The following is a 24,567-nucleotide window of genomic DNA, read 5'->3' as shown; positions in this document are numbered from 1 at the left end:
GCTCTTGGTCTGGGACTGACATAGGAACCCCCCTGATGCGGAGGTTGTTGCGCCGGGCTCTGTTCTCCAAGTTTTCCTGCTTATACTCCAGGATTTCGCATTTGTCCTGCAAAAGCCCCACGGCGCGCTGGATCTCATTCAGGGAGGAGGCGTGGTCCTGGGCTCGATCCTCAATCTCTCCCACTCTCTGTTCCATCTCTGAGACCCTTTTATCAGTATTCTCCAACTTGGCGGTAAGCTCAGACATACATGATCGAAATTCGGTTTTAATGTCAGCCATGAACTCACGGATGTCCTCCTTAGTTGCTAACGGTCCCTTTTTGTCCAGGGATTCTCGTGAGGCGGAGGGAAGAGAGTCCAGTTTCTTTGCTTTGTCGGAAGACATTAGCATTGTTGCTATGTCTGAGGATTTGGTGGATTTCGGTTGCCTGGACATAGTGTGGCCCAGCAAGAGTGGGTCAAGGGCCACTGGCGATTCAGGCGTAATAGTGGCGATGGCTTGAGAGTAGCCTGAACCAGGTCCCCAGCACTGTCCAAGGAGGCGCAGGACCTGTGGCATTGGGCCGTCGCCCAAAGGATGTTCCTGGTGCCGTTTCATCTGGCAGGGATAAAAAACACCATCGCCGACTCACTCAGCAGGGAGCTGCGCTCGTGCCACGAGTGGGAACTGCGGCAGGATCTAGTGGATCGCCTCTTCCGGCGGTGGGGCACACCCCAGATCGACCTGTTCGCGACAGCGACGAACTCCAAGTGCCGGAGGTTCGCCAGCAGGTTTCCCCAGGCGAGGAGCATGGGCGATGCTTTCTCGTTCCCCTGGGAGGGCCTGTTCCTCTACGCGTTCCCTCCTTTGCCACTGCTAATCCGGCTCGTCAACCAGCTCAAGAGGTCACGGTGCAGGATGATCCTCGTCGCACCTGCGTGGCCGAGGCAGATATGGTTCCCGGACCTTCTGGACTTGTCAGCGTCCCCGCCAATCAAGCTGCCGGTGGACGCGGATCTACTCTCCAGGGAAGGAGGCGCCATCCTCCACCACGACCCGAAATCGCTGAACTTGCAGGCCTGGCTCCTGCAGCGCTAGAGTTTGGAGGATACGACATACCGGCCGACTGCAGAGAGGTTCTTGCAAAGGCCAGGGCGTCCTCGACTCTTAAATGCTACGGACACAAATGGAAGAGGTTCTCTGTCTGGTGCCGCGCACAGAAGATTAACCCTCTAGGGATTACGGCTCCCCAGGTACTGCCGTACCTGCTGACGCTGGCCAAAGCTGGACTGGCACACGCGTCCATCAAGATTCATCTTGCTGCGATCTCCCGATACACCAGAACCACGGGGCGGACGTCCTTGTGGTCTCATCGTCTGGTGAAAGAGTTCATGAAGGGACTGTTCAGATCGTTCCCGCCGGTGAAGGCTCCGGCCCCGGCGTGGGAGCTCAACGTGGTGCTGACCAAGCTCATGGGACCTCCGTTCGAGCCTCTGCACTCGGCCCCGTTGAAGTTTCTGTCGTGGAAAACAGCGTTTCTTGTGGCCATCACCTCCGCACGACGGGTGGGAGAGATCCAGGCCCTTTCCTCCAAGGCCCCGTACTTGACTTTTCACGACACGAGGGTAGTGCTCAGGACGCACCCCTCCTTCATGCCCAAGGTACCGTCGGACTTCCATCTCAACGAACCCTTGGTGTTGCCTGTGTTCTTCCTGTCGCCTTCGTCGCCGGCTGAGAGGACTTTGCACTTGCTGGATGTGGCTAGAGCGCTGAAGTTCTACGTGGACCGCACAAAGTGTTTTTGGAAGACGTCACAACTCTTTGTGAACTTTGGACCTGTCAATCGGGGGACGGCTCTCTCGAAGGCTTCCATTTCCAGATGGCTCTCCGGCTGTATCATGTACTGTCATCGGTTGGCAAACCGACCGCTGCCTGGCCGTCCGAGAGCCCATTCCACCAGAGCGATCGCAGCTACCACGGCGTTCCTTTCTGGTGTGCCCCTGCTGGACATATGTAGGGCTGCTACGTGGAGGTCAACGCACACCTTCACGAAATTCTACTGCGTCGATCGGGATTCCAGGGAGGAATCCAGGGTCGGCCAAGCAGTGCTGCGCAACCTGTTCGCCTGAGGTGAGCCTGGTGAGGAGGTAAGATGCTTAATGTTGAGTTTGATGTAATGCTTAATGTTGAGCCTTTGCCACCTCCCGTGGTTGTGCATGTGTGTACTGCTATGTATTCTTTATTCATGAGCATGTGAATCCATGCCAGACCCCATGCTGGAGAAGGAACAAGTTACTTACCTGTAACTGTTGTTCTCCAGCATGGGTCTGGCATGGATTCACATGCGAACCCTCCCGCCTACCCCTCTGCGGCTCTTCACTTGGTCATACTGCCACTTCACGTGCTTCCAAATCTGAAGATGGCTGCCAGAGGCGGTGCTTAGGTAGAGGGCAGTCATTGGCTGTGGTCAGTATGACGCAGAGACCAGTGATTGGTTATTACTACGAAAGACAGATCAGAAACGAAACTGATACTGGTTTTTTTTCTTTACCGAGGATTCCCAGCCTGATGACGGGGAATATTCATGAGCATGTGAATCCATGCCAGACCCATGCTGGAGAACAACAGTTACAGGTAAGTAACTTGTTCCATATTGAGGTTAGTGGCGTCTTGGTTGTAGAGCCCGGTTAGGGGTATGAGTACTTGAGTGTCGTCTGCGTAGTTGGTATAGGCCACACCGATGGAATCGAGGAAGTCGAAAAGGGGTTTTGTGAAGAGGTTATAGAGGGTGGGGGAGGTTATAGAGGGTGGGGGCTGTACAAGATCCTTGTGGGACATCACAATTTATAGTGGTGGGGTCTGCGTTTGCTGTGTCAGAGTAGACCTTCATGGCTCTTCCTTCGAAGAAGGTGATCCACATCTATGCAACTAGAAAATTGTGCAAATGGCTATCCATACAAGAAAACATTGACTTAAAATCCATCTGCCTCACCTATAAAGCTTTGAACCACCAAGCCCCACCTTCAATGTTCTATTATACTTTAGGAGTTTTTAGAATTCTTATGATACGCTTTATTAAATGAAAATGTTCTATTAAATTTATGACGTGAATTGAATTTTTTCATCTCCATTTTTGTGATGTGGTTTGCACTTTCCCAGTGGTATTGTTTGGCTAGCGCTCCATTTATGGTCTAGCTTTGTCCGGTCACCTAAACAAGATCTAATACCTCAGCCTCCTAGTTTTTCTATATATATGCATGTTCTTTCCAAGCACGACCAAGTGTATCTTTTGTCTTTGAGTCCCTCATTGTTTGTTGACCCCGAGTGGTGCTACAGCTCTTGACTAGTGGGTCTAACTAGTCTCAAAGCCTTATCGATGATCCAGCCATCAGACTCTGGTAGTGTCCCTAGATTGCCCGGTGGACGGACAAGGTCTCTCTGGTGGGCTACCTCGCCAGAACGGTCACCTTTCTGAATTTAAGTCTGGAACTTTGGTGGTAGTCAGTTGCCTTCTCTGTGAATTTCAGCTTCCCACCGTCACAGGAACGTGTCCTGAACAGCTGCAGTGACTGCGACTGGAAAGGCGCCTGTCTCCTGTAAATGTTCATCGCTAGAACCCTTCTTCCTCCATGCAGAGAAGTGTGGGAAGGAGGACTGCATCGTTGCATTTTGCATTCTTTCACCGACATGTGTTGCATCTTGCAATACAAGCTGACCAGTGAGGTCCAGGAGGTGAAACGCTTGGGCACCTCTCACTGGAACTAGTGGTGGAAGATACAGGCCTCCAGCAACAGCCCCGTCCCCCCAGACAATTCACTAAGACATCCAGGAAATCCTGGGGGTGAGGGTTGTAATCCAGCATCTGTATACCTGTTCCTACATGAGGATGGGTTCACTACCGCCAGCCTGTTCAGCGTGCAATCAGAAAAGGGCATTAAAAGTTAATTAAAATGAAAAGGGACACTTTGCCCTGCAGAAATTTATTTTAAAGTCGGTTGTGTTACATTAAAACGAAAGGTAAAAATAAATGGGAGAAACTCTTCCTATACAGTGAGTCCAGGGACTGGTCAGTCCACCTCAAATGATAAGTCAAGCGGGTGACTGACAGGGAATTAATATACCCCCTGGCTGGTTATTGGCTCGAGCAAGGTCGAAGTCCATAGCGGGTATGCTGGAGGCCGCATTGTAGTGAATCGAGCAACAGTTGCAATGTCAATGTCCAGTAAAGACTTGTTAGTCCAACTGTGTTCTGCAAGGGAAGCATGTGAAGTGTGATAGTTCAGGGAGAGCGATGGAGATTTTCTTAACATGTCGATCGTTCTTATAAAGCACCTCCTGTTTTCTATGAAGGTTTGCATTGAACAATGCCTTGAGTGTTTTCTCATTTGACTCCTTGGTGAGTCCTCAGGATTGACCTGTCTGCTGTGAAGCAGTAATGTAGCCTTCTAGGATCTGCTCTTCAGCGTAGCTTACTGTTCGTGGGTTGACATTTTGTTTCACTCCTGCTTTCTTTTCTCCTACAGTTTTGACGCAGCTGAAGACCCCAAAGTCTGCCTGTCAGGAGTCCAGGAATCTGATTGATGGGTGAGTTCTAACAGTTTGAATGTTATTTGTTCCAAATAAACTGTGTAAGCCAGTTAACATCACTTGCCCTGTTCCATATGTGAGCTTGGACCACCATTGTGCCCCGAGGGCTGTCCGATTGGTTGTCAGTTCCAATTCTACAGTGATCTAAGCTGGTTCTCGGAGCGGTGTATAGGTAAGTCATTAGTTGTCTAGGCCCCACCCACTTTCTGTCCACAGCCTTACCCCTTACTGAAGTTGGGGGCCCTGCAAGGCCTGTTATCTCTCATCCTGTGGGACTCTATTCCGTGGGGGTCTCAGTGAATCTGTTGGAGGAGGGTGCGTCCTTATCCCCTTTCAGCCTGGGTGGTCTGGAAGGGTGGGGCTCTGTTGTGTGGCCTGTGTTCGGTATAACCGCAAGGTCTGTGGCGTTGCTGCCTTTGAATACTGCATCTCTGTTGCAGATCTTGGGTTCGCATCAGCAATGCTGTATTATCTTTGCTGCTTCTATGTGGTTTATCGCTATTTCGGTTGCCTAGTCTTGCAGCTCTTGTCAGGGTAATGGTCCTGAGGGGTTTTCTTGTCTTGTTGCTTGGACATGTTTCTGAAAGGAATAGAGAAGAGAAGACCTGGCGAGCGACTCGTGGAGGCATGGCTTGAGTTAAGTGGTCTGCACATAAACATTGTACATGGTGGTGGGATAGACAGGAATGTGGGTTCTCCACTGCCTCCATCCTTCTTGGGGCAGAACTGGCGCTGGCTTGCTCCCTGGCCGGCATGCCCTCTTCTCCCCGAGCCCCCTGCCCCCGCTGAGAGGGGTTCCCACCACCTATTGTCAAGGCTAGGTTACAGTGTTAAGACATAATCCCTATTTTTGGGAATCCTAGGGGCACTTTTTAGGGCCCCTCAAACGTTTGCTTACTTTAGGTCTTTATCATTTTCAGTAACTGACTTTTTTGTTGGCCCTGAAGTCCCCTGCCTTAAGGTATGATATTCTCGGGCACCTCATTATTGCCCTGGGGTAATATTGCCATACATTGGTTTTAGGGAGAAGATGGTGGCCGCTATAGCTTAGTTTTGGCTGCAGCAGTGGTGCAAGCAATTGTACTGCTTTGGTTGTCAAACTTGCTTTTTTTTGGTAGCTTTTAAGATGGATTTCTAATACCCTAGGGCTGGATTGTTTGAGGAAAACCTATTGTGAACAGGGAGACACTGCAGTCTAGCCAAACCCAATCAAGGTAAGGTGGCAAAACGGCAAGTCTTAGACACAGACGTGCTCTGGGAATGGTCTAGGGCTACAGTGAGGCTACACAGAGCACCAATGATTCCAGTTGTCCAGGTAAGTACAAAAATATACTGCTCACTGAGAAGGTTAAACCTCTAGACAATAAATACTTAATATGCGCACTTTCACCAATGGGAGAAAAATAAAAAGCACTTGATTCAATAACCAGTGAAACTCTGAAGTATCTAGATGCATAAAGTTCAGCAGAGGTGCATAAGAATAGAACAATAACACATTTTCCTAATGCTTAATAAGTCCAGCTCTAAAATGGATTGGGGCCTTGTTCCCTAAAGGCATTAGTTCCAAAGTGCTACTATTCAGGAAGGTTTAATATGCGATTTGTATTAAAAACACGGGCATTGTCTAAAGTTAAAAAATGTAACGCACGCAATCCCATACTCTAGGATATGCCTAGGAAGGGGTCCTTGACCAGGTCTTCCAGTGAGCAAAGTCAGGAAAACGCGAGAAATGGACAGGACTTTAAGCCCATGTGACCCTATGGAGCACAGGTGGGTGGGGCGGGGGGGGGGCACTGGTATGTTAAATTTACACTGTTACCAACCCAAGCACACCTGACGCACCTCTCCTGTCCTCCCCGGATTAGGATTTCACTGCTAAGGTCCGGATTCCCTTTGGGACACAATATTCTGTGAACGATCCGGTCAAGGGAGGCACAGCGGCAGCGGGTGCAGAGGTCACTTTCAGTGTCTGGATTTAGATTCGGTTGGTTGCAGAACTTGGATCTCGGTTTCAGGCACCTTCAGCTTGCAGAGGAGCAGGTAGATACGTCGTCCCGACCTGCCACCCTCTATCCTCAGTCATACTGGAACAGCAGGCGAAGAGCCCTATGTGGGACACCAGGTGTCATCCTAATACCACACGGAGTGTATGAGCAACGATCTGCACTCAGACAACCGTATCGAATGTGCCCTTGCACTGAAAGTGTGCAAGGATGCCTGCACACACCATTGGACATCCTAGAGCTATAAGTGAAATCTGACGAGAACAGAGTGACGTCATGAAGGAAAGATACTGAGACGATCTTAAACAAAATGCAAATAATTAAAAACAAAGGTGTAACTTAAGTAACAAAATAAAGATGTAATAAAATACAAAGAAATCGTGTGCAACGATAAAGTAACCTGCTTACTAATCTTTATAGATAAAGCTGTATGTATGTATGTTTGTCCGGCTATACAAATCCACACCGTTGAACACACGTCTACCAAATTTTGCATGGATTCCTCTTTTTTGTCTGGGGCAAGATTGTAGTCCGTACACACCCTCATTACTGATGCTCACCCCGATTCACTACAGTAGGCACTAGGAGGCAAAGTTTGGAAAAGTGTCTGAAGCAAAATGTTCGGTATGTTGGTTATTCCTTTACATTGTATTATTACTGTATACAGTTTGAAACTGTTTAATGAAAGCAGTTTTAAAGGGAATTAATTTTTATTTTTTTGATCACGCCACTCCAAACATGGGAATGGCAAGGTTACAGTTTACTGAAGTTCAATCACGAGAAGAGGGCACAATCAAATCTTTCTTGGAATTTTCTCAAATGTGCAGAAGCCATTAAGTGATAAACGTGCCGCACAAAAAACAAACCTCACCTGGAAAAGCTGCATCTGATTCAAAAACCAATATCAAGAGCTTCTGAAACGCAACAAACGGCAGCACGACTTGCCGACCAGAGGAGAAGAGCAACTTTTTCCAGGGCAAATGAGATGCCAGGGCAAACTGAAGCAAGACTTACTGACATGAGGACAAGAGCAACATCCTACAGGGCACATGGGACACCACTCGATCAGGACCCAGGCAACGCCGGGTACCCCAGCTAGTAAGTGTAAATATGCAGAAACGCATGGTAGACTAGACCTATAGAAGCTTGCTGCAGAGGAAAACCTAGCGTGGCTAGAGCGTCCATGATGGAACGATGGGTGCAGGACTCGTATTAAAACCAATCCATCTACCTCTGAGACTGCAGTCAGATGCTGGAAAAACTGCTTTGTGTGAGGAATAAAGAGAAATCGGTGGGCCCCGGATCAAGGCTGCTACTTCAAGGAATAATTGCAAGGTACAAGGGGAGTCAAAAGGATAAGCCATGTATGTAAGACAGATTTCTCTTCGATTAAGAAAAGGGTAAAACATCAGCAAGAGCCAAGCATTGGGCAATTAAAAGATGCGAAAAGCCTATACAAGATGGTGTGAGCAAGTCTCTAGAGGCAGAGAGGAGTGAGGCGTGATGACACTGGTGCTACCCATTTTGACTGATAAAAATTGATCGACATGTACAATTTGACCGGTTTCGGCCAGTACCATTCGATAGCTTTTTAAAAATACCGAACATGTGGAGCGAGGGTTGCGGTGGTGTCCCCCCTCCGCTTCCCGAACATTGGAGGCGGGGAACCAAAAAAATAAGAGCCTGCGGCGGCTGATCCGTCCCTGAGGGACGGATCTTTTACCGCAGGGCAAGCAGGTAAGTAGGGGAAGGGACATGGGGGTGGTGAAAGGTACATTTTGGGTTGTTTGGCAGGAGTGCAAATCAATTTGTGGCAAAATTGACTATTGTCAATTCCGCCACAAATAATTGCACTTCGGTCAAACAACCCAGATCCAGGGCACCCAGTACAATTGAATTAAATGGCAGTAAATGGGTCCAGATGGACAATCGTGGTCTCCTCACACATGATTCAAAAGTCGAAAACAAAGGCTATTCATTAAGCTGTAGACAAAGATAATGGTTTACCTACACTCCCTTAAGTTCCAGAATAGAGAACAGGCTGCAAGGTCAACTACAAAGGAGAAGCCTTGGCTTAGGGCCAGACTTATAAGTGATCGACTAAGTGGGGCGTTGTCTCTAGTTAAACTAGACACTGGAGTTTTGCTTTGCTTTTGCGCTGCTAAAGAGCCGAAAGACCAAGGTTGGGAAATCATGCCAACCAGACTGAGGGTCTATGTAGCAACATTCTATACAGTGTTGCAAAGATCAACCCGCTGCCATCTTTTCGCCATAATCCGTATTATACGCATTTAGAGATAGTTTGAGGTGTGCCTAACCGATAAAGGGCAGCCAGTGTTAAAATGTATACATACTGTTTAATTTAATTGTTTTTTTATCGCAATATATGTTCCCTTAACCAATCACTTCAATAGATTTTACAGTTAGCCACGTAGAGTAACGTCATAGCTGACATACATTGAGTTATAAAACCTCAAATTTGAGCGCAAGTGTGTCAACTATAGCTGCTTGTTCGCCATATTGCCCTACTTTATTTTATGCTGATAAGAAAGTAGTACTTTGCCATAATCATTGAGTCTGTCCGAGTAATAGATATAGCCTTCTGCAGAGCAGGCAACCTCAGGACTCTTCCAGGCTGCGAAGAAGACTGATTTCAATGGCAGTCATTCCGGTTAGGGGACAGGTGATCTTCAATTGGCATAAAAAAAGGCTCTGGCCCTGCATGGGTTCTGTAGATGCAAGAAGGCTGAAAATATAGGAGCAGGCATCTTGTTGTTGAAGATTCTTCAAGTTCCAAGGATGCACAGCGAACAGCAACTGCTGCAACGAGCTAGCCCAGGAAAGAGCTGGTCAGTGCTCTGGTTGGTCTAGGAACCCTTCCCAAGGCATAGATGCTTGAGCATGTGTCGAGTCAGTTGCTCTTACTGGTCCCGTGGTCGGAGCGTTGAAGAGGGTGGTCATAAGATCAGGCAGAGGGGCCGGAATTCACAGGGGTTTGTGCTGGTTAGCTGCAGGATTCTTCCTTGGGTTGTCAACTGGCTGCTCCTCTTTGTAGAGGACTTGGTTCCAATAATCTGAAAAATGGCTGCATGCGTTGTCCTCCTTTCATTCAAGAAGTGGACTGGAAGCTCGACCAGGTCCCTGAGTGGTAAGGATATACACCATTCAAAGTGGCAGTTGCTATCCAATCATGGATAGGGATTTGCCAACTATTTGCAAAGCACAGACATTCAGGCTCCAGGATGTGTCCAGACATTGCCAGCCTCCATATCCGGGCTCACACACCACCTCTTTGCCTGTGAAAGCAGCCTGTTTCCCTGGGAAAGGACATTCCACATATGGAATTTCCTAATCTAAGAAGGCCAAAGGACGGACATGAACCTTGTGGAATGCCTGTCTTTGGGTGCTAGCGGTAGGAATGATTTCCCGCCCATATTCTTTGGATCGTCCAAACGTTTTGCTTTTGTTTTGGACCTGTTTTTAAAGAGAAGTGAAAACTTCAGCTTCACTCCCCCCTAGCCTTTTGCTTATTTTGTTACAGGGAAACTGATCTGTCCTTCAGAATATCGGTACTGGGAAAATGTTTCCATTTTGTCTCTACTTTTTACCTTCTTTGGTAACTTAAAATTGTACACAGCATCTGTCAATGCATGCAATGGGGTTGCTTTTTTATCTCAATCTTTTAACTGGTGGATGTCTTGGTTACTTTTAAATGCGCCTAAAGACAAGCTGGTGGCAGAAGATGCATTTTTACTGCTTTTGCTATATTTGTACTATGCACATTCGTACTTACCATATTTGGCTAGTGTCCTAACCTGGCCTTGTCACAAGGTTTTTTGCTTGTTCTCTGGCCTTTCTGCCTTCTCTGGTCAGAAAATCCCATATCTGGTCATGCATTTATCCGGGCAAGTTGCTTTTTTTTGCGGGCTAGTGCATGCCATTTATGTGACCTATGAAGTAGGTTAGGACTGTCTGGTCCCAATCCACAAACTGGTGCCAGTGAGTCTGATCTGCATGCTTGAGTTTGCCCCAGAGTGGTCCCTGATTGGGCCACTCCTGGTGTGCATGAGTGGTGCAGATCCTTTCTATTGGAGGGCTGAGTTTAATCACTCGCCTGAATTGTCCTGCAGCCATTCTAGCAGATTGACTAGCCTGTGTCGCTGTGCAGCCGACTGAAGACCTGAAGAGGTCTCACGCTCTTTCTTGCAACTGTCCCGGTGAGGCCCTGCGCTACTACCTAATCTCAGTAGGCCCTTGTTGGTGCTCCTTCCCTTAGACTGGTGGGACCAACCACTCTTTAAGCCTTCTCATGATCCTGGAGCCTTCTGAAGTGCTGTGGACCACCCAGTGGACTGACCAGCTTTGAATTGGGCTATCCGTGCCATATGCGTTGCTGTGCTGTGTTTTCATCTGGAACTTTGGTAGTCGTCAGCTAGTCCTACAAGTCGCCCTCTTGACAAGGTTCAGCGTCCCAGCATCAATGAATCCTATCCATTAAGTTGGTCTTCGCTCGCAACTGGAGAGGCGCCTGCTGGCATCAGCGTGCAATGACTGACTGTTGCTGGAACTGGGCGTCCCCTGTCTGGTAGATTGTCATGTAGAGCCCTGCATTAGTGCCTGCTGCATTTCTTCTTTGGAAAGGGTTGCCTTCAGCTCCTGGACCCAACGGGAATCTTCCTTGAACCTGCAAGCTCCTGGGCATGTACTTTGCTGATCAAATGCTTCGCTAAGCAGAGAGCTTGGGGCAGATCTTTCCTCTGCTGGCTCCATCCTATGGAACAGTCCATCTTTTTCTCAGTCCTGAACGAGACCATCAAGTTTTGCAAACAACTCAAGATCTTTCTCTTCCCCCTCCACCTGCCATGCTAACATCCCCTCTATGGTGGAGATTGGCGCCCTAGCCCCTCAAGAGTGAAATGGGATCCTGGCCTTCTGCCCATCGCTTAAGCCCCCCTCTGCACTGTCCACTGAGCCCATACCCGCCTATTGGGTGGTTTCACTTCAGCCCTGCACTTACTGGGCGGTAGACCGCACTCTTCCCCTGGGATGTCTGCCCACGCACTTGCTGCCTCCCTTATTGAGCACCTCTGGCACTTCCTCCCCAATGGTACACTAATGGCACTTGCCCTCACCCCAACTCCCCTTTTCTCATTACCTTCGATTGACACAAGGACTAGTAGGACCGCTGTTTCTTTCTATTTATTCATGGTTATTACTATTGTTTGTTTTTCTCCCTTCCCTGTGGCTTGTGGTGCTTTCAAACAGTCTTGTATAAGTGCCTTTTATAAATGTCAAATACTGGATCCAACGGCAGAAAAACCTACCTCCAGCGACTCCCATCTGACCTGCCAAGTCCTTTGGGAAAACCTGAGTAAGGGCGGAGAGTAGTTGCAATACTTAATGGTGTCCCTATCACCTTCTTTGTAAAGGTTTGTGATTTATTTCATTCTTTTGCCTTTTTTTTTTAACTTTTCTTTATTGGCAAAAAGTAGTAGCTGGCACATTACAGGTTACAATAACACACATCTCATTTGAAGCTTGAGTGATAAAGCACAGATTCTACAGAAGGTCTCATGATCATAAAAGCAGGTAGATTACAATAGTCATTCATCATGTAGTTTGATCGGTCCCCAGATCGGGAGACGGGGGAGGCGGGGGAGACGACAGATGCTCCAGGTCCACCCTGCGGTTCAGGTAGCTACAAAACAATGTCCGTATGTTTTTAGGTCGAGCATTACTAGGCAACATGTTGATGTAGTCTTCCTCACAAGATTGTGTCCAGGTAAGGGCTCTCAGCCACATTTCTAGCGAAGGGGGGGGGATCTCCGCTTCCAACGTTGCAGGATGCATTTCTTGGCCACTATCGCAGCCACATTCAGAAACCTAGCTACCCATTTCGCCTTAGCCCCCTCCCATAGCCCAAACAGAAGAGACAGGGGGTCAGGGTCGACACAGAACCCCACCATCTCGGAATTATTTTGCTTTTTAAATGTTTTATTTAAAAAGCTGTTTTGACTGATAGAAAAATTATATTACTTACCAGTAAAATCCTTGAAGTCTTTTGGACCATTTCTCATCACCACACAAACTCTTCCTGCCTTTGTCCCCTCTCCTTAAGGAACTTTGACTTTTGTGCACAGGCACCATCCAGCCTCGGGACTGGACTCGGAATGCAGTTATAATGTCGACTGCAAAAAGTCGAATGCATAAATGTTGAAAAAAAAAGTCAAAAAAAAAGTAGAAAAATAATTCAATTTTTTTTTTATTTTTGTTTTTTTGCGGTCTAGCTAGTAAAAATAAACAGGGGGTTGGGGGAACCCCCCATTAAAAAAAAAAACATTCAAATTATTTATTTTTTGGGACATTTTTGCAGTCGACATTTTCACTATAAACCCCTGGACTCCTTACGGTAGAGCGCCTATTCTTGTGAACTTGTTATTCTTTTGCATAACTACTTGTTTAGGTCAAGTCAATGCGAGAGTCGGTGACCACATTGCCCCCAGGGACACAGGAGTGTGCCCTCTCCGTTTCCACAGGACCTACGGCAACCTGTGATGAGATGGCTGCTGCAGAGATCCCCAGCACACAGGCTGTGTGTCTACAGCCTACTTGCCTGTATAACTGCCTGATTGGCTACTGACTTGCCCTATTAATGGAGATGTCAGCAACCAGCGGGCGAAGGCGGTGAGCGGTGAGCAAAGGCCCAGAACAAAGCCCCACACTCCTCTCTGTAGCTCTCCGCTGCTCGCTGCAATGGCTGCTGAGACGAGGCCGCAGCCGCTGCTCTTCCAAGCCAGGAATCGCCACCCAAGGTAAGCCGTTGGCATTTGTAAATGCGCTTGGCAATCCCATTCTATTGCACCCTGCCTGGGACCCCTGTAGAACCACATCACCCAGCTCTCTCGTCTCACGCAAACACCTGTCACCCACTCAGTGCCTCTATGGTCCTTAAACATCAGAGCACTCTAGCGTCATGTGCCTCAACCTACACGCTCCCAGCAGAGTACCAGATCCTCACTGGAGCCTATGATCCCACAGGCTCCTCCGTAACGCTGCTCCTCACGGGCCCTCCATCACAAGTTGGATAACATTCCCACCCACAACCTCCTGCCTCTCATACGCTACAGCAGGACTACCAACCTGCACAAGCCACCATCCCCTACGGCATTCCTCCAAGCTTTAGCAATAACCAAGCACACTAGCAGCATGCAAATCTTCTCGGCTATAAAACGGCTGCACTGCCTGACCACCCATGCCACCACACAGCTCACCCTCCATGCCATTCAAAACACGTTCAACACATAGCCCGCCAATCTTGCACAAGGCTTCCCCCCCTACAACACATCCCCGCCACACCCATCTCCCCAAGAGCACAGACTCAACATAATGCACCCACCCCTGTTCCACGCTAACCCCAAGCCCAACTACGTAGCCAAATCAGATGTCCCTCCCTAAACCAACAGACTACTACTCCCACCCACCAATCGCCACTGTCCGAAACACTTACCTGTGACTCCGAACAAACCCCACACCCTTAACCTTGCACACACTCGCGCCCACCACCAGTATCCAGAATGCCAACTTGAAACTTAAAACCACCACTCCATGCACAGATTAGCCCCCACTCATCTCCCCTCTCTCGCATACTCCCACAGACACTTGCAGCACACACAACCTTCCCACTGACCTCTTCCCTGCAATGTGCCCTTCTCGACACTCAGTCCATCACAGCACACCCCCATGAAATCCTTGAACTCATCACCACCAACGACCTCAATATCCTTGCCCTTACTAAGCCCTGGCTATCCCCTTCATTGAGCCCCGCCTTGTCCATCGCCATCACCCCACCCCTCCACCCCCTCCAGGGCAAGCCATCAGCCGCAGTGACAAAGACAAAAGGTGGAGTAGTGATCATCTACTAGGAGTCCCTAGCACTATACGCTGCATCCACATCGCTTCTCCCAACTTTGAATCCCTCTCAGCCAAACTCGGATGTTCACAAAACACTATTGCCATACACCACATTTACCACCCCTGCCCCTATTGCTTCCTTAGAGGACGACCTTCACCAACGCATACCCACACACCTCAAACCCACCTCTCAAACCATACTCCTGGGAGACCTCAACCTAGGTTACAATGATTGTAATGACGCGGACGCCACCACCATTGCCTCCTTGCTAGCAGGCTTTGGCCTCACCCATCTCATCACAGGAGCTACCCATTCCTAATGCCACACCCTCGACTGTCTGCTAGACCACCACTGCAACATCACGGTCTCGTCCAACCAACCCTGCCCTTTGTAAGATCACCACACCATTTCCTTTACCATCCCTGCCATCAGCAAACCTACCAAACCTTGCCTTGATAACAGCCCCACCATGTCCTGCAGTTCTCGCAGCCTGACAAGTCCAAACATTATTCCCCTCCTCGACTTGGCACCCCCAGGCACCCACTACCTCTTGACCCTAGTCGACCTTTACAACTCCCTGCCCATTAATGCTGTCAACGAGTTGGCACCTTTCAAACCCATGAGACCAAGACACCACAACTCCTGGTTCACCCCAGAACTGCATACCGCAAGGGCAGCAAAGCGATCAGCAGAAGCCACTAGACTCAAAAACCCTTTCCCCAAGAGCCTCCTAGCATCGCTCTCACAAAAGTACAAAGATTTAATCCTCACAACCAAAGCCGCCTTATACGACAATCTCATATCCAGCCTCAAGCTCACAGGAACTTTTTGCCATTCTCCGTTAACTCAAACCCCCTCAAACTGCAAGCCAAAACCCACAGCAAACAAGCCTCATTGCCCACCCATACCAGATCCTGCTAGAGACGATAGCCCCCATTTAAATTCCAACCCATTACCGTCACGGACCTCCAATATTATCTCGGGCCTCAAACCATCAAGGTTTAAGGGTGACATATGCTCAGCCCCCCTAATCAAATAGGTTCTAAAAGAATCCTGGCTATCCCCTCTCCAAAAAAAAAAAATAATCTCTTGACCCAGCCATCCACGTCAACTACTACTGCCCCATCACAACTGTTCCCTTTCTCCTCAAAATCATGGACCGAGTAGCCTACTTACAAATCCAATCATACCTCGAACTCCACCACCACAGCCCTCCTAGAGTTAAAGAACCAACATAACCCTGCCATGGAGAAGGGATTCTTATCCCTGCTCCTTCTCCTTGACCTCTCAGCAGCTTTCGACCTTGTGGGTCACAACTTCTTTGCCAAGCCCTAACCTCAGCTGCCCACTTCTCCACCCACACGACCAAATGGATCACCTCCTTCCTAGCTAATAGATAGATCAGATTCTTTGCAGGGGAGGCCACTGCCAACCCAACGCCCAACTCGTGTGGGGTCCCCCAAGGATCATGCATCTCACCCACCTTGCACAACGTCTACACCAAGCTCTTATTTGATAGTGTTAACACCCTGGGTAACTTGTATACTAACAACGCCGACAATACCGAAATCCTCATCTCCCCGGCTGGCGATTACTCGAAAGACACGCTCAGAATCCATCAAATCTATGAAACCATCCAAGCCTGGATGTCCGAACAGTCTGTCTCAATGACGAGAAAACAGAACTCTTGGTCATTGGAACCCCTACCTGTCTGAGAGTCTCCCCCATGACTACACTTCCTTGTTTATCGACCGCCACAAGATCCTTGTTGCACCCCATGTCCAGACCCTCTGGGTCTACCTAGACACGTCCCTCTCCATGTCCCAACATGTCAACCACATCTCCTCAACATTAAGCTACGCAATCAAACTTATCAAAGCCAACATACCTTTCCTCACTACCATCATTCGCATGGAAGTTGCACGAGCACTTATTTGCTCCAAACGGACTATTGCAACTCATTGCTTGCTGGCACCTCCACAAACACCAGTCAGCCTTGAACATTGGCAAACGGGAATGCATATCAGCCGCCAGAAGATCTGCCCACTGGCTTCCAGTCGAAGACCGGATTAACTTCAAAATCTTATCCCTCACCCACCCTTGCCTCGAACAATGCGCCTGTCTACCTGGTGGACTCCCTTAAGACATGCCTCGCTAGGACCTACCAGAGTAGCCTACAGCCACCGCCTCCTCACCCCCCAGATTTCGAACGAGCGACAGCAGGAGGTACCTGCTTCCCTGTCCAGGCTCCTTCTCTGTGGAACTACCTGAGATCGGAGGCATCCTACAACATCTTCAGAAAATGCCTCAAAACACTGCTGTTAAACTAGCTTTCCTCTTGCACCTTTTGACATTTGGTCTCCTCTTTGCAACTAGCGCCTAGATGCCCACAGACTTTGAGTGATGAAACAAATGTATAAATAAAAATTAAGTGTGTTCATTTCTATAACCGAATGTGATTGTATAGGTTTTATATTTGGAGTGTTGTGTGATATTACCTGCTTGATTTTCCTAGTGTGTTTTTGGCCCTTTTTTTTTTTACTTCCACAATGATTCTACTTAAACAGGTATTTTACTGTGTGGACACCTGACCCCACACACTCTCCTGAGATGTTAACTTGACCACGCCACGCTTAGCTTGATCGGGTTTGGCAAAACTCCCAGAGTTCCCTTGTTCACTAGAACATGGGTGGCCTTCTGAAATCTGTCCACCAGCCCAGATTTGAGAAAGCCATCTTAACACTAGCCACCTTTAGTAGCCCTTTGCAGAAAATGCACAAGTAAACATTAACATGGTAGACAAAATCTGCTGCCACTAGCTCGTTTTAGTTGTATTGTAAATGTAACCAATAAGCTGCTACAGAAAGTTGTAAGGATACAAAGTATCCTAATCACAATTAACTTTAGGGTGATGTGTGCATTTGTAGCAATACAAGGAATTCACAATGAGTACTGTTGTGAAGAATCCTGTGTGTCCCTCCCTGCAACCCTGCCTAAAGTCTCCTCCCAGGCAGCAAGGGGAAGGCAGATGCTTCCTGATCCCAATCCTGTGGGTGGTGCCTAGAGTCTCCTCCCAGGCAGCCAGGGGAAGGCAGACGCTTCCTGATCCCAATCCTGTGGGTGGTGCCTAAAGTCTCCTCCCAGGCAGCCAGGGGAAGGCAGACGCTTCCTGATCCCAATCCTGGGGGTGGTGCCTAGAGTCTCCTCCCAGGCAGCCAGGGGAAGGCAGATGCTTCCTGATCCCAATCATGGGGGTGTTGCCTAAAGTCTCCTCCCAGGCAGCCAGGGGAAGGCCGATGCTTCCTGATCCCAATCCTGGGGGTGGTGCCTAAAGTCTCCTCCCAGGCAGCCAGGGGAAGGCAGACGCTTCCTGATCCCAATCCTGGGGGTGGTGCTCACTGTGCCCCTGCCTAAAGTCTCCTCCCAGGCAGCCAGGGGAAGGCAGACGCTTCCTGATCCCAATCCTAGGGGTGGTGCCTAAAGTCTCCTCCCAGGCAGCCAGGGGAAGGCAGATGCTTCCTGATCCCAATCCTGCGGGTGGTGCTCACTGTGCCCCTGCCTAAAGTCTCCTCCCAGGCAGCCAGGGGAAGGCAGATGCGTCCTGATCCCAATCCTGTGGGTGGTGCCTAAAGTCTCCTCCCAGGCAGCCAGGGGAAGGCAGATGCTTCCTGATCCCAATCCTGGGGGTGGTGCCTAAAGTCTTCTCCCAGGCAGCCAGGGGAAGGCAGACGCTTCCTGATCCCAATCCTGCGGGTGGTGCCTAAAGTCTCCTGCCAGGCAGCCAGGGGAAGGCAGACGCTTCCTGATCCCAATCCTGGGGGTGGTGCCTAGAGTCTCCTCCCAGGCAGCCAGGGGAAGGCAGACGCTTCCTGATCCCAATCCTGGGGGTGGTGCCTAGAGTCTCCTCCCAGGCAGCCAGGGGAAGGCCGATGCTTCCTGATCCCAATCATGGGGGTGGTGCCTAAAGTCTCCTCCCAGGCAGCCAGGGGAAGGCCGATGCTTCCTGATCCCAATCCTGCGGGTGGTGCCTAAAGTCTCCTCCCAGGCAGCCAGGGGAAGGCAGACGCTTCCTGATCCCAATCCTGGGGGTGGTGCCTAAAGTCTCCTCCCAGGCAGCCAGGGGAAGGCAGACGCTTCCTGATCCCAATCCTGCGGGTGGTGCCTAGAGTCTCCTCCCAGGCAGCCCGGGGAAGGCAGACGCTTCCTGATCCCAATCCTGTGGGTGGTGCTCACTGTGCCCCTGCCTAAAGTCTCCTCCCAGGCAGCCAGGGGAAGGCAGACGCTTCCTGATCCCAATCCTGTGGTTGGTGCTCACTGTGCCCCTTCCTAAAGTCTCCTCCCAGGCAGCCAGTGGAAGGCCGATGCTTCCTGATCCCAATCCTGGGGGTGGTGCTCACTGTGCCCCTGCCTAAAGTCTCCTCCCAGGCAGCCAGGGGAAGGCAGATGCTTCCTGATCCCAATCCTGTGGGTGGTGCCTAGAGTCTCCTCCCAGGCAGCCAGGGGAAGGCAGATGCTTCCTGATCCCAATCCTGCGGGTGGTGCCTAGAGTCTCCTCCCAGGCAGCCAGGGGAAGGCCGATGCTTCCTGATCCCAATCCTGGGGGTGGTGCTCACTGTGCCCCTGCCTAAAGTCTCCTCCAAGGCAGCCAGGGGAAGGCAGACACTTCCTGATCCCAATCCTGTGGGTGGTGCTCACTGTGCCCCTGCCTAAAGTCTCCTCCCAGGCAGCCAGGGGAAGGCAGACGCTTCCTGATCCCAATCCTGTGGGTGGTGCTCACTGTGCCCCTGCCTAAAGTCTCCTCCCAGGCAGCCAGGGGAAGGCAGATGCTTCCTGATCCTAATCCTGTGGGTGGTGCCTAGAGTCTCCTCCCAGGCAGCCAGGGGAAGGCAGATGCTTCCTGATCCCAATCCTGCGGGGTGGTACCTAGAGTCTCCTCCCAGGCAGCCAGGGGAAGGCCGATGCTTCCTGATCCCAATCCTGCGGGTGGTGCCTAGAGTCTCCTCCCAGGCAGCCAGGGGAAGGCAGATGCTTCCTGATCCCAATCCTGTGGGTGGTGCCTAGAGTCTCCTCCCAGGCAGCCGGGGAAGGCAGATGCTTCCTGATCCCAATCCTGGGGGTGGTGTACTGTGAGACGATCACCTGGGAGGAGAAGCAGCCCAGGGTGGTGAGGAGGTTTTGTGGGATAAGTATTTTTGTTTTCCTCTGAAAGCCCCTCCCCAATGTAACTATAAAGGTAATGGCTTTTTGTCATTTTAACGGCTCAACCTCCATATGACACTCTCTGTGGGTCAGACATTTCTCTAGGCAGAGAGTGGGGGGCGGGTGTAGATCTCTGCCCTTGTCTGGGGCCTCCCTGCCGTTCTCAAACGTGAGCAGGACCACCGAAGAACTTCCCTTTTGATTCTCTACCATGCTGATGCGCTAACTGGTAACCTGGCAACCCACTGAATCTCATGGGCACCAAGCTCCTGCACGACCTGTGACCAGTAGCTCCTTTCACTGCCTCTGGGCCTCCCACCTACTTGGTGACTGTATCTGCAAGCCTACCGTCCCCTGCCTCCCGGCACTTACTTGAGCCACCTCCCTGGCAGCACTTACCGCATTCTTGCCATTGCATTCTCCCTCCGGCACTTTTCTTCTTCCCTGCACTTACGCATTCTGAATGACACAAGGCCCAGTAAGATCATGATTTTGTCCTCCCTTTGTTTCCCCCCCTCGTCTTGGTGCAACTAGAATTACTTTTCTACAGGCGCGTTATAAATGACTTATCATATCAAGGTTGTGAACCCCAAGGTTATAAAATAAGAACCAACTACAGCAAAAAGACAATATTTTTTTATCTAAGACTAAAAGCCCTCCTAAATCCCAAAGGTAAAATGTAAAGGATTATCGAAATGTTCTCTTCACTAAACCATCTTCCTGATTTGATTTTTTTTTCCATTTCCTACGCACACCAAACAGAATAACCTGCATTCGGTTGCAGATGTTAACTATATCAAAGATAGAAGTGAGAGCATTATTGCAGAGAGGGGTACAGCTTTTATTTAAATAGGCACGTTTAAAAAAATCTTTTCCTAAAAGTTTCCAATGACGGAGAAGCTAGAATGTCCCAGGGTAACTGGTTCCAAATCAATTCTCATAGCCCCTCTGTTAAAAGCGTTAAGGGAAATAAGTTGAAACTACTAACTTTAGTAGATGAAACGACCAGTCCCAGAATCCTAGAGGTACTGAGACGAGGGAGAAGGTTGAAGAGGCATGCAAATGTAGTAGTCTGGCAATTAAGCCTGGTAGCCATTGCAGTAGTCGGGCAATTAAGGGTAATGCCCCACACCTGAAGCTTATCAATGAACCTGTGAGGCAGAAAAGGAGGAGCATAAGGAGCTGGAACAAGAACTGGAACTCTGACTGAAGTAGCAGTAGTAGAGAAGCACTGAAGGGACGCCAGAACGTGGAGCCACTAGATTCATCTGCAAGTTCTCCCAAAACCTGAAGTGGCAGTGGCTGCGCAGCGGAAGACGTGCAGTGGGCTGGGTTTTCCACATGCGAGCCCAATTGCAGTGATTGCAAAACCGTGGAGGTGCAGGAGACTAAGGCCAGAAGCAGAAGGCAAGCCGAGGGTCTTGGGGGATGAAATACAGAAGCCAAACTCTGAACAAAGGAAATACACAAGCACAAGTGGGGACAAGACCAGTAACCGAAATATCGAAAGAAAAGTTGTCGAAGTGAGCAAGGTCCAGGACAGAGAACAGGAAGGAGAAAAAGCAAGAAGACTGGAATCTAAGTGCAAGGGTACAGGAGATGGGAACTGCAGACTAGGAACTAAAGACTAGGAAACCAAAGACTAGAATTGAGGAACTATAGAGGACCAGGAACAAGAAAAGTCTTGACTGAGATAACCAGGACTAAACTGCAGACAGGGCAGCTCTGCAGATAGATACCAAGGACTAGGAAGCTAAAGCCAGTTAACTGTATAGGCACAGAACCTGGAACTGCTGGCGGGTAACATAATTAGTGGTAGAGGGCAAGGGGCTGCAGACTGGGAACAGAGGACTGGAAGCAGGGGAGCAGGGCTGCATTGCAGGAAGCGCAGAGGTGCAGGGGACTGCAGCCAGTGTTGCAGCGCTGCAAGGCAGTTAGCACAGGGTGTTAGGCAAAGTTTGTATGCAGTACCCTTTGGGTGCACTACACACAACTCTGACCACAGGTATAGGAAAGCCAACCTTTGGTACAAGTTGTATTACACAGTTTTGGTAGCTTGTTGAGCAGCCAGGCTCATCGCAAGAGGGGTCAATGTGAGCTTGTAGGGGAGTTACAGAGATTCATAGTGACAAGTATTCAAATAAACTCTTACACACAATGTTTCTTGAATAAACCATTATTAATGAGCCTTCTTCAGAAGGGAGCAATATAAAAAGTAACACACAAATATACTTCAATACTATACACTCTTAGTTTCCAAATCAGTGAAGACCCTTCTGGGATGACCCACAGACTCGACCTACACCCTCAGGTGACTTCAATAGCTAGGGTGCTGGGGACATAAATCTTACTGTTTGCATTTAGAATACTCTTAGAAGTTGGTAAAAGAAAATGTTGTTATCAGAACAAGAGACCACACATATTCTTAAGCAGGCAAATATTTTGGATGCCCTAAGAAGAGTCATTCAGTACAACAGGCTAAGCCAATGTCAACGGCCAAAAATCTTATATAGGATGAAGCACTTCTGGTAGGTAGAAAAGTCTTTGGACAAGGTTTTAGAAGTCTTTGTTTTTTTCTTCAATCAAATGTAGGGCCACAAGCTGTAAGACTTGAGTAGTAGAGGATGCAAGCAACTCTACAGTAAGAGGGAAGTTCTCTCAGACTTTACAGTACCTTTGAAATGAAGACAAGTGCAGCCGATGACTTCTGTTCCTGAGCAGCTCTGCAGATATCACTGTTCCTGGGCCTCAGTCATGGGGACAAGAGGGAGGACTTCTGGAGACTCCTGCACTGCAATGGGACGGTCAATGTTTGCAACCGGCAATCTTCAAATCAGGGGCTGTTCAGTGTTTGAGCTCCTCGCATCTACCACAAATAGCAACACCACGGTTCCTGGCTCTCAAATCTTAAATTATTTGACTTCATTTTCTTTGGCGACTTTGTCACTACAAAGCTATTTTCACCACGTCTTTCAGGGGCTACATTTTAGTTGGCAACATTTTCCCTGGATGATGATCTCTATATCTCATACCCTTTCCTTCATGCTTCTGGGACGTTACCTCAAATAAGGTCCTCGGCCAGAGCATGTTGTACAGCAGCACTACTCTTTTAAAATGCTGTGCTGTGGCACGTGCATGATGGTGTCCCCTGCACGAGACCCTCCTAGCCCATGCTTAAACTGGCAGTTCTTTTAATTGTGCGGCTCAGAATGGCGTTTCTCATAGCAAAATGACTTTAATAAATTAGACAACCTACCCTCTTCCATGCCGCCTTCATAGTTTAACATTTTGGGCAGCGTTTCCTTTGGCATCCATTTGAGTGTTTTCCTTACTCATGGTCACACTGTCTAGTGTCGTGCACCCCAGCATTGTTACACATTTTGTGGTCTGCAGTGTCCTGCCCTGCTGGGCCCTCATGTTGCTTCTGTGCTAGTTTGAGGAAAGCTTTCCTCCAGCTCGTCCAGAAGAGCGGTTATTCTCCCCTAACCCCCCTTTTATTAGGCACTCCGACCCATTTAAAGTTCACTGAATGGTTCTCTCGCGAGTTGAGCTACAATGTCCGGATTTCTGCCCTAAGCTGGCCTCCATAGATGACGCTACCGAGCATCATGGCTTGTCTTGAGTTTCTCTTTGACCGGCTGCGTGCCTGAGCTTCACAGTGTGCTCTGCTCCATCGTCTTTCCAGGGAACGTCCCAGAAAATGGAGGAAAGGGCGGAATGGACTGGGAGTACATTAGTTGCTTCGTGAGTTATACATGGGTTTCAATACGTTCGTAATCCTTTCTAATGGTAGTCCTAGGCAGTGTAAATCTGTAAATGTACGCTGATGACCGACTCCTCCTTGACTTCAATAATTTTGCATTTATATAGCGCTACGAACCCTCAGGCACCTAGCGCTGCTTATTAACCACAGTGTGGTGCTCATTTATCGACCTCGGAAGGATGAAAGGCAGAGTATGGCCCTGTGTCAGCAGGCTCTGCACGGATGTCAAAGTGAGTGCTCTGCTCGCTGTGCTTTCGGACAGGCTCAAGCCCTGGTACCACATTTCTCCAGCCCTAAAATCTCTCCACTGGCTCCCGGTTTCTGCGTGATCAAGTTAAAGACCCTATGCATCACCCTCGAGACTTTCTGGGGCCCGAGGCCCTGCTACTTCCCTCTTTCTCTCTCGTTCTCTCTCACTTTCTTTTTCGCTTTTTTTTCTTTCCCTCTCCCTCACACTTTCCCTCACCCACTCCCCCCAACCTGGAATGGCCTCTTATCAAGCCCTTTGTTTGCTCTCCACCCTTCCATCTCAGCTTGATGATTTTCCCATCTGCCTCTTGACTTGCTGTCTGGTTCCTTCAGAGTCTTGCAGGCCCCATTACTTCAGTCTCCCCCTGCACTTGGTCCCCGTTCCCCACATCCCTCAATCTGCATTTTCGCTTCCGGCCCCTCCCACCTGCACTATCCTGGTGGGGCCTGCACCCTTGTAACCCTTCCAGTGACTTGCCTTTCGCTGTGTGCAGGAAGGTCCATGAGCTCTGTGCCTTCCCCTGGCTCTGCACTCGCGGACCTCTTATTCTTTTTTTTATTTTTTTTTTATTCCCTCACTGGGCCTTTTGCCCTCACAGGTTACCCTCCACCCCCCCCCTGCACGTCGCTTTACTGCACTTGCACGATCAGAATGTCACAGGGCCTAGTAGGAACGTTTTTGTTTTGTCCTCCCTGTTCCCCAATAATCCTGTTGTGCCTCGAAATACATTGTGCATAGGTGCATTTTAAATATGCAATACATAAAATATAAAAATACAGGAAGTTATTACTCCTTATTCAGGTTTATTTTATTTTTTTTAAAACTTTCTTTATTGTTTTTTTCCAACAAAACAAACAAACCATGAGACCGAAC

At 49.2% G+C, this 24,567-nt stretch overlaps 1 protein-coding gene across 1 annotated transcript in view; it reads left to right on the top strand.

Moving 5' to 3' along the window:
• GCNA (germ cell nuclear acidic peptidase) overlaps positions 1–24,567 on the top strand; it is a 530,843-nt gene that overhangs the window by 235,331 nt on the left and 270,945 nt on the right. Inside the window, exon 5 of the mRNA XM_069612346.1 lies at positions 4,504–4,564. Coding sequence (XP_069468447.1) covers positions 4,504–4,564 — 61 coding nt within the window. The remainder of the gene's footprint in view (positions 1–4,503; positions 4,565–24,567) is intronic.

This window comes from Ambystoma mexicanum, chromosome 5p (assembly GCF_040938575.1).
Source record: "Ambystoma mexicanum isolate Mex_15411 chromosome 5p, UKY_AmexF1_1, whole genome shotgun sequence".
Taxonomy (NCBI): domain Eukaryota; kingdom Metazoa; phylum Chordata; class Amphibia; order Caudata; family Ambystomatidae; genus Ambystoma; species Ambystoma mexicanum.
This window is presented reverse-complemented; position numbering and strand designations above follow the sequence as displayed.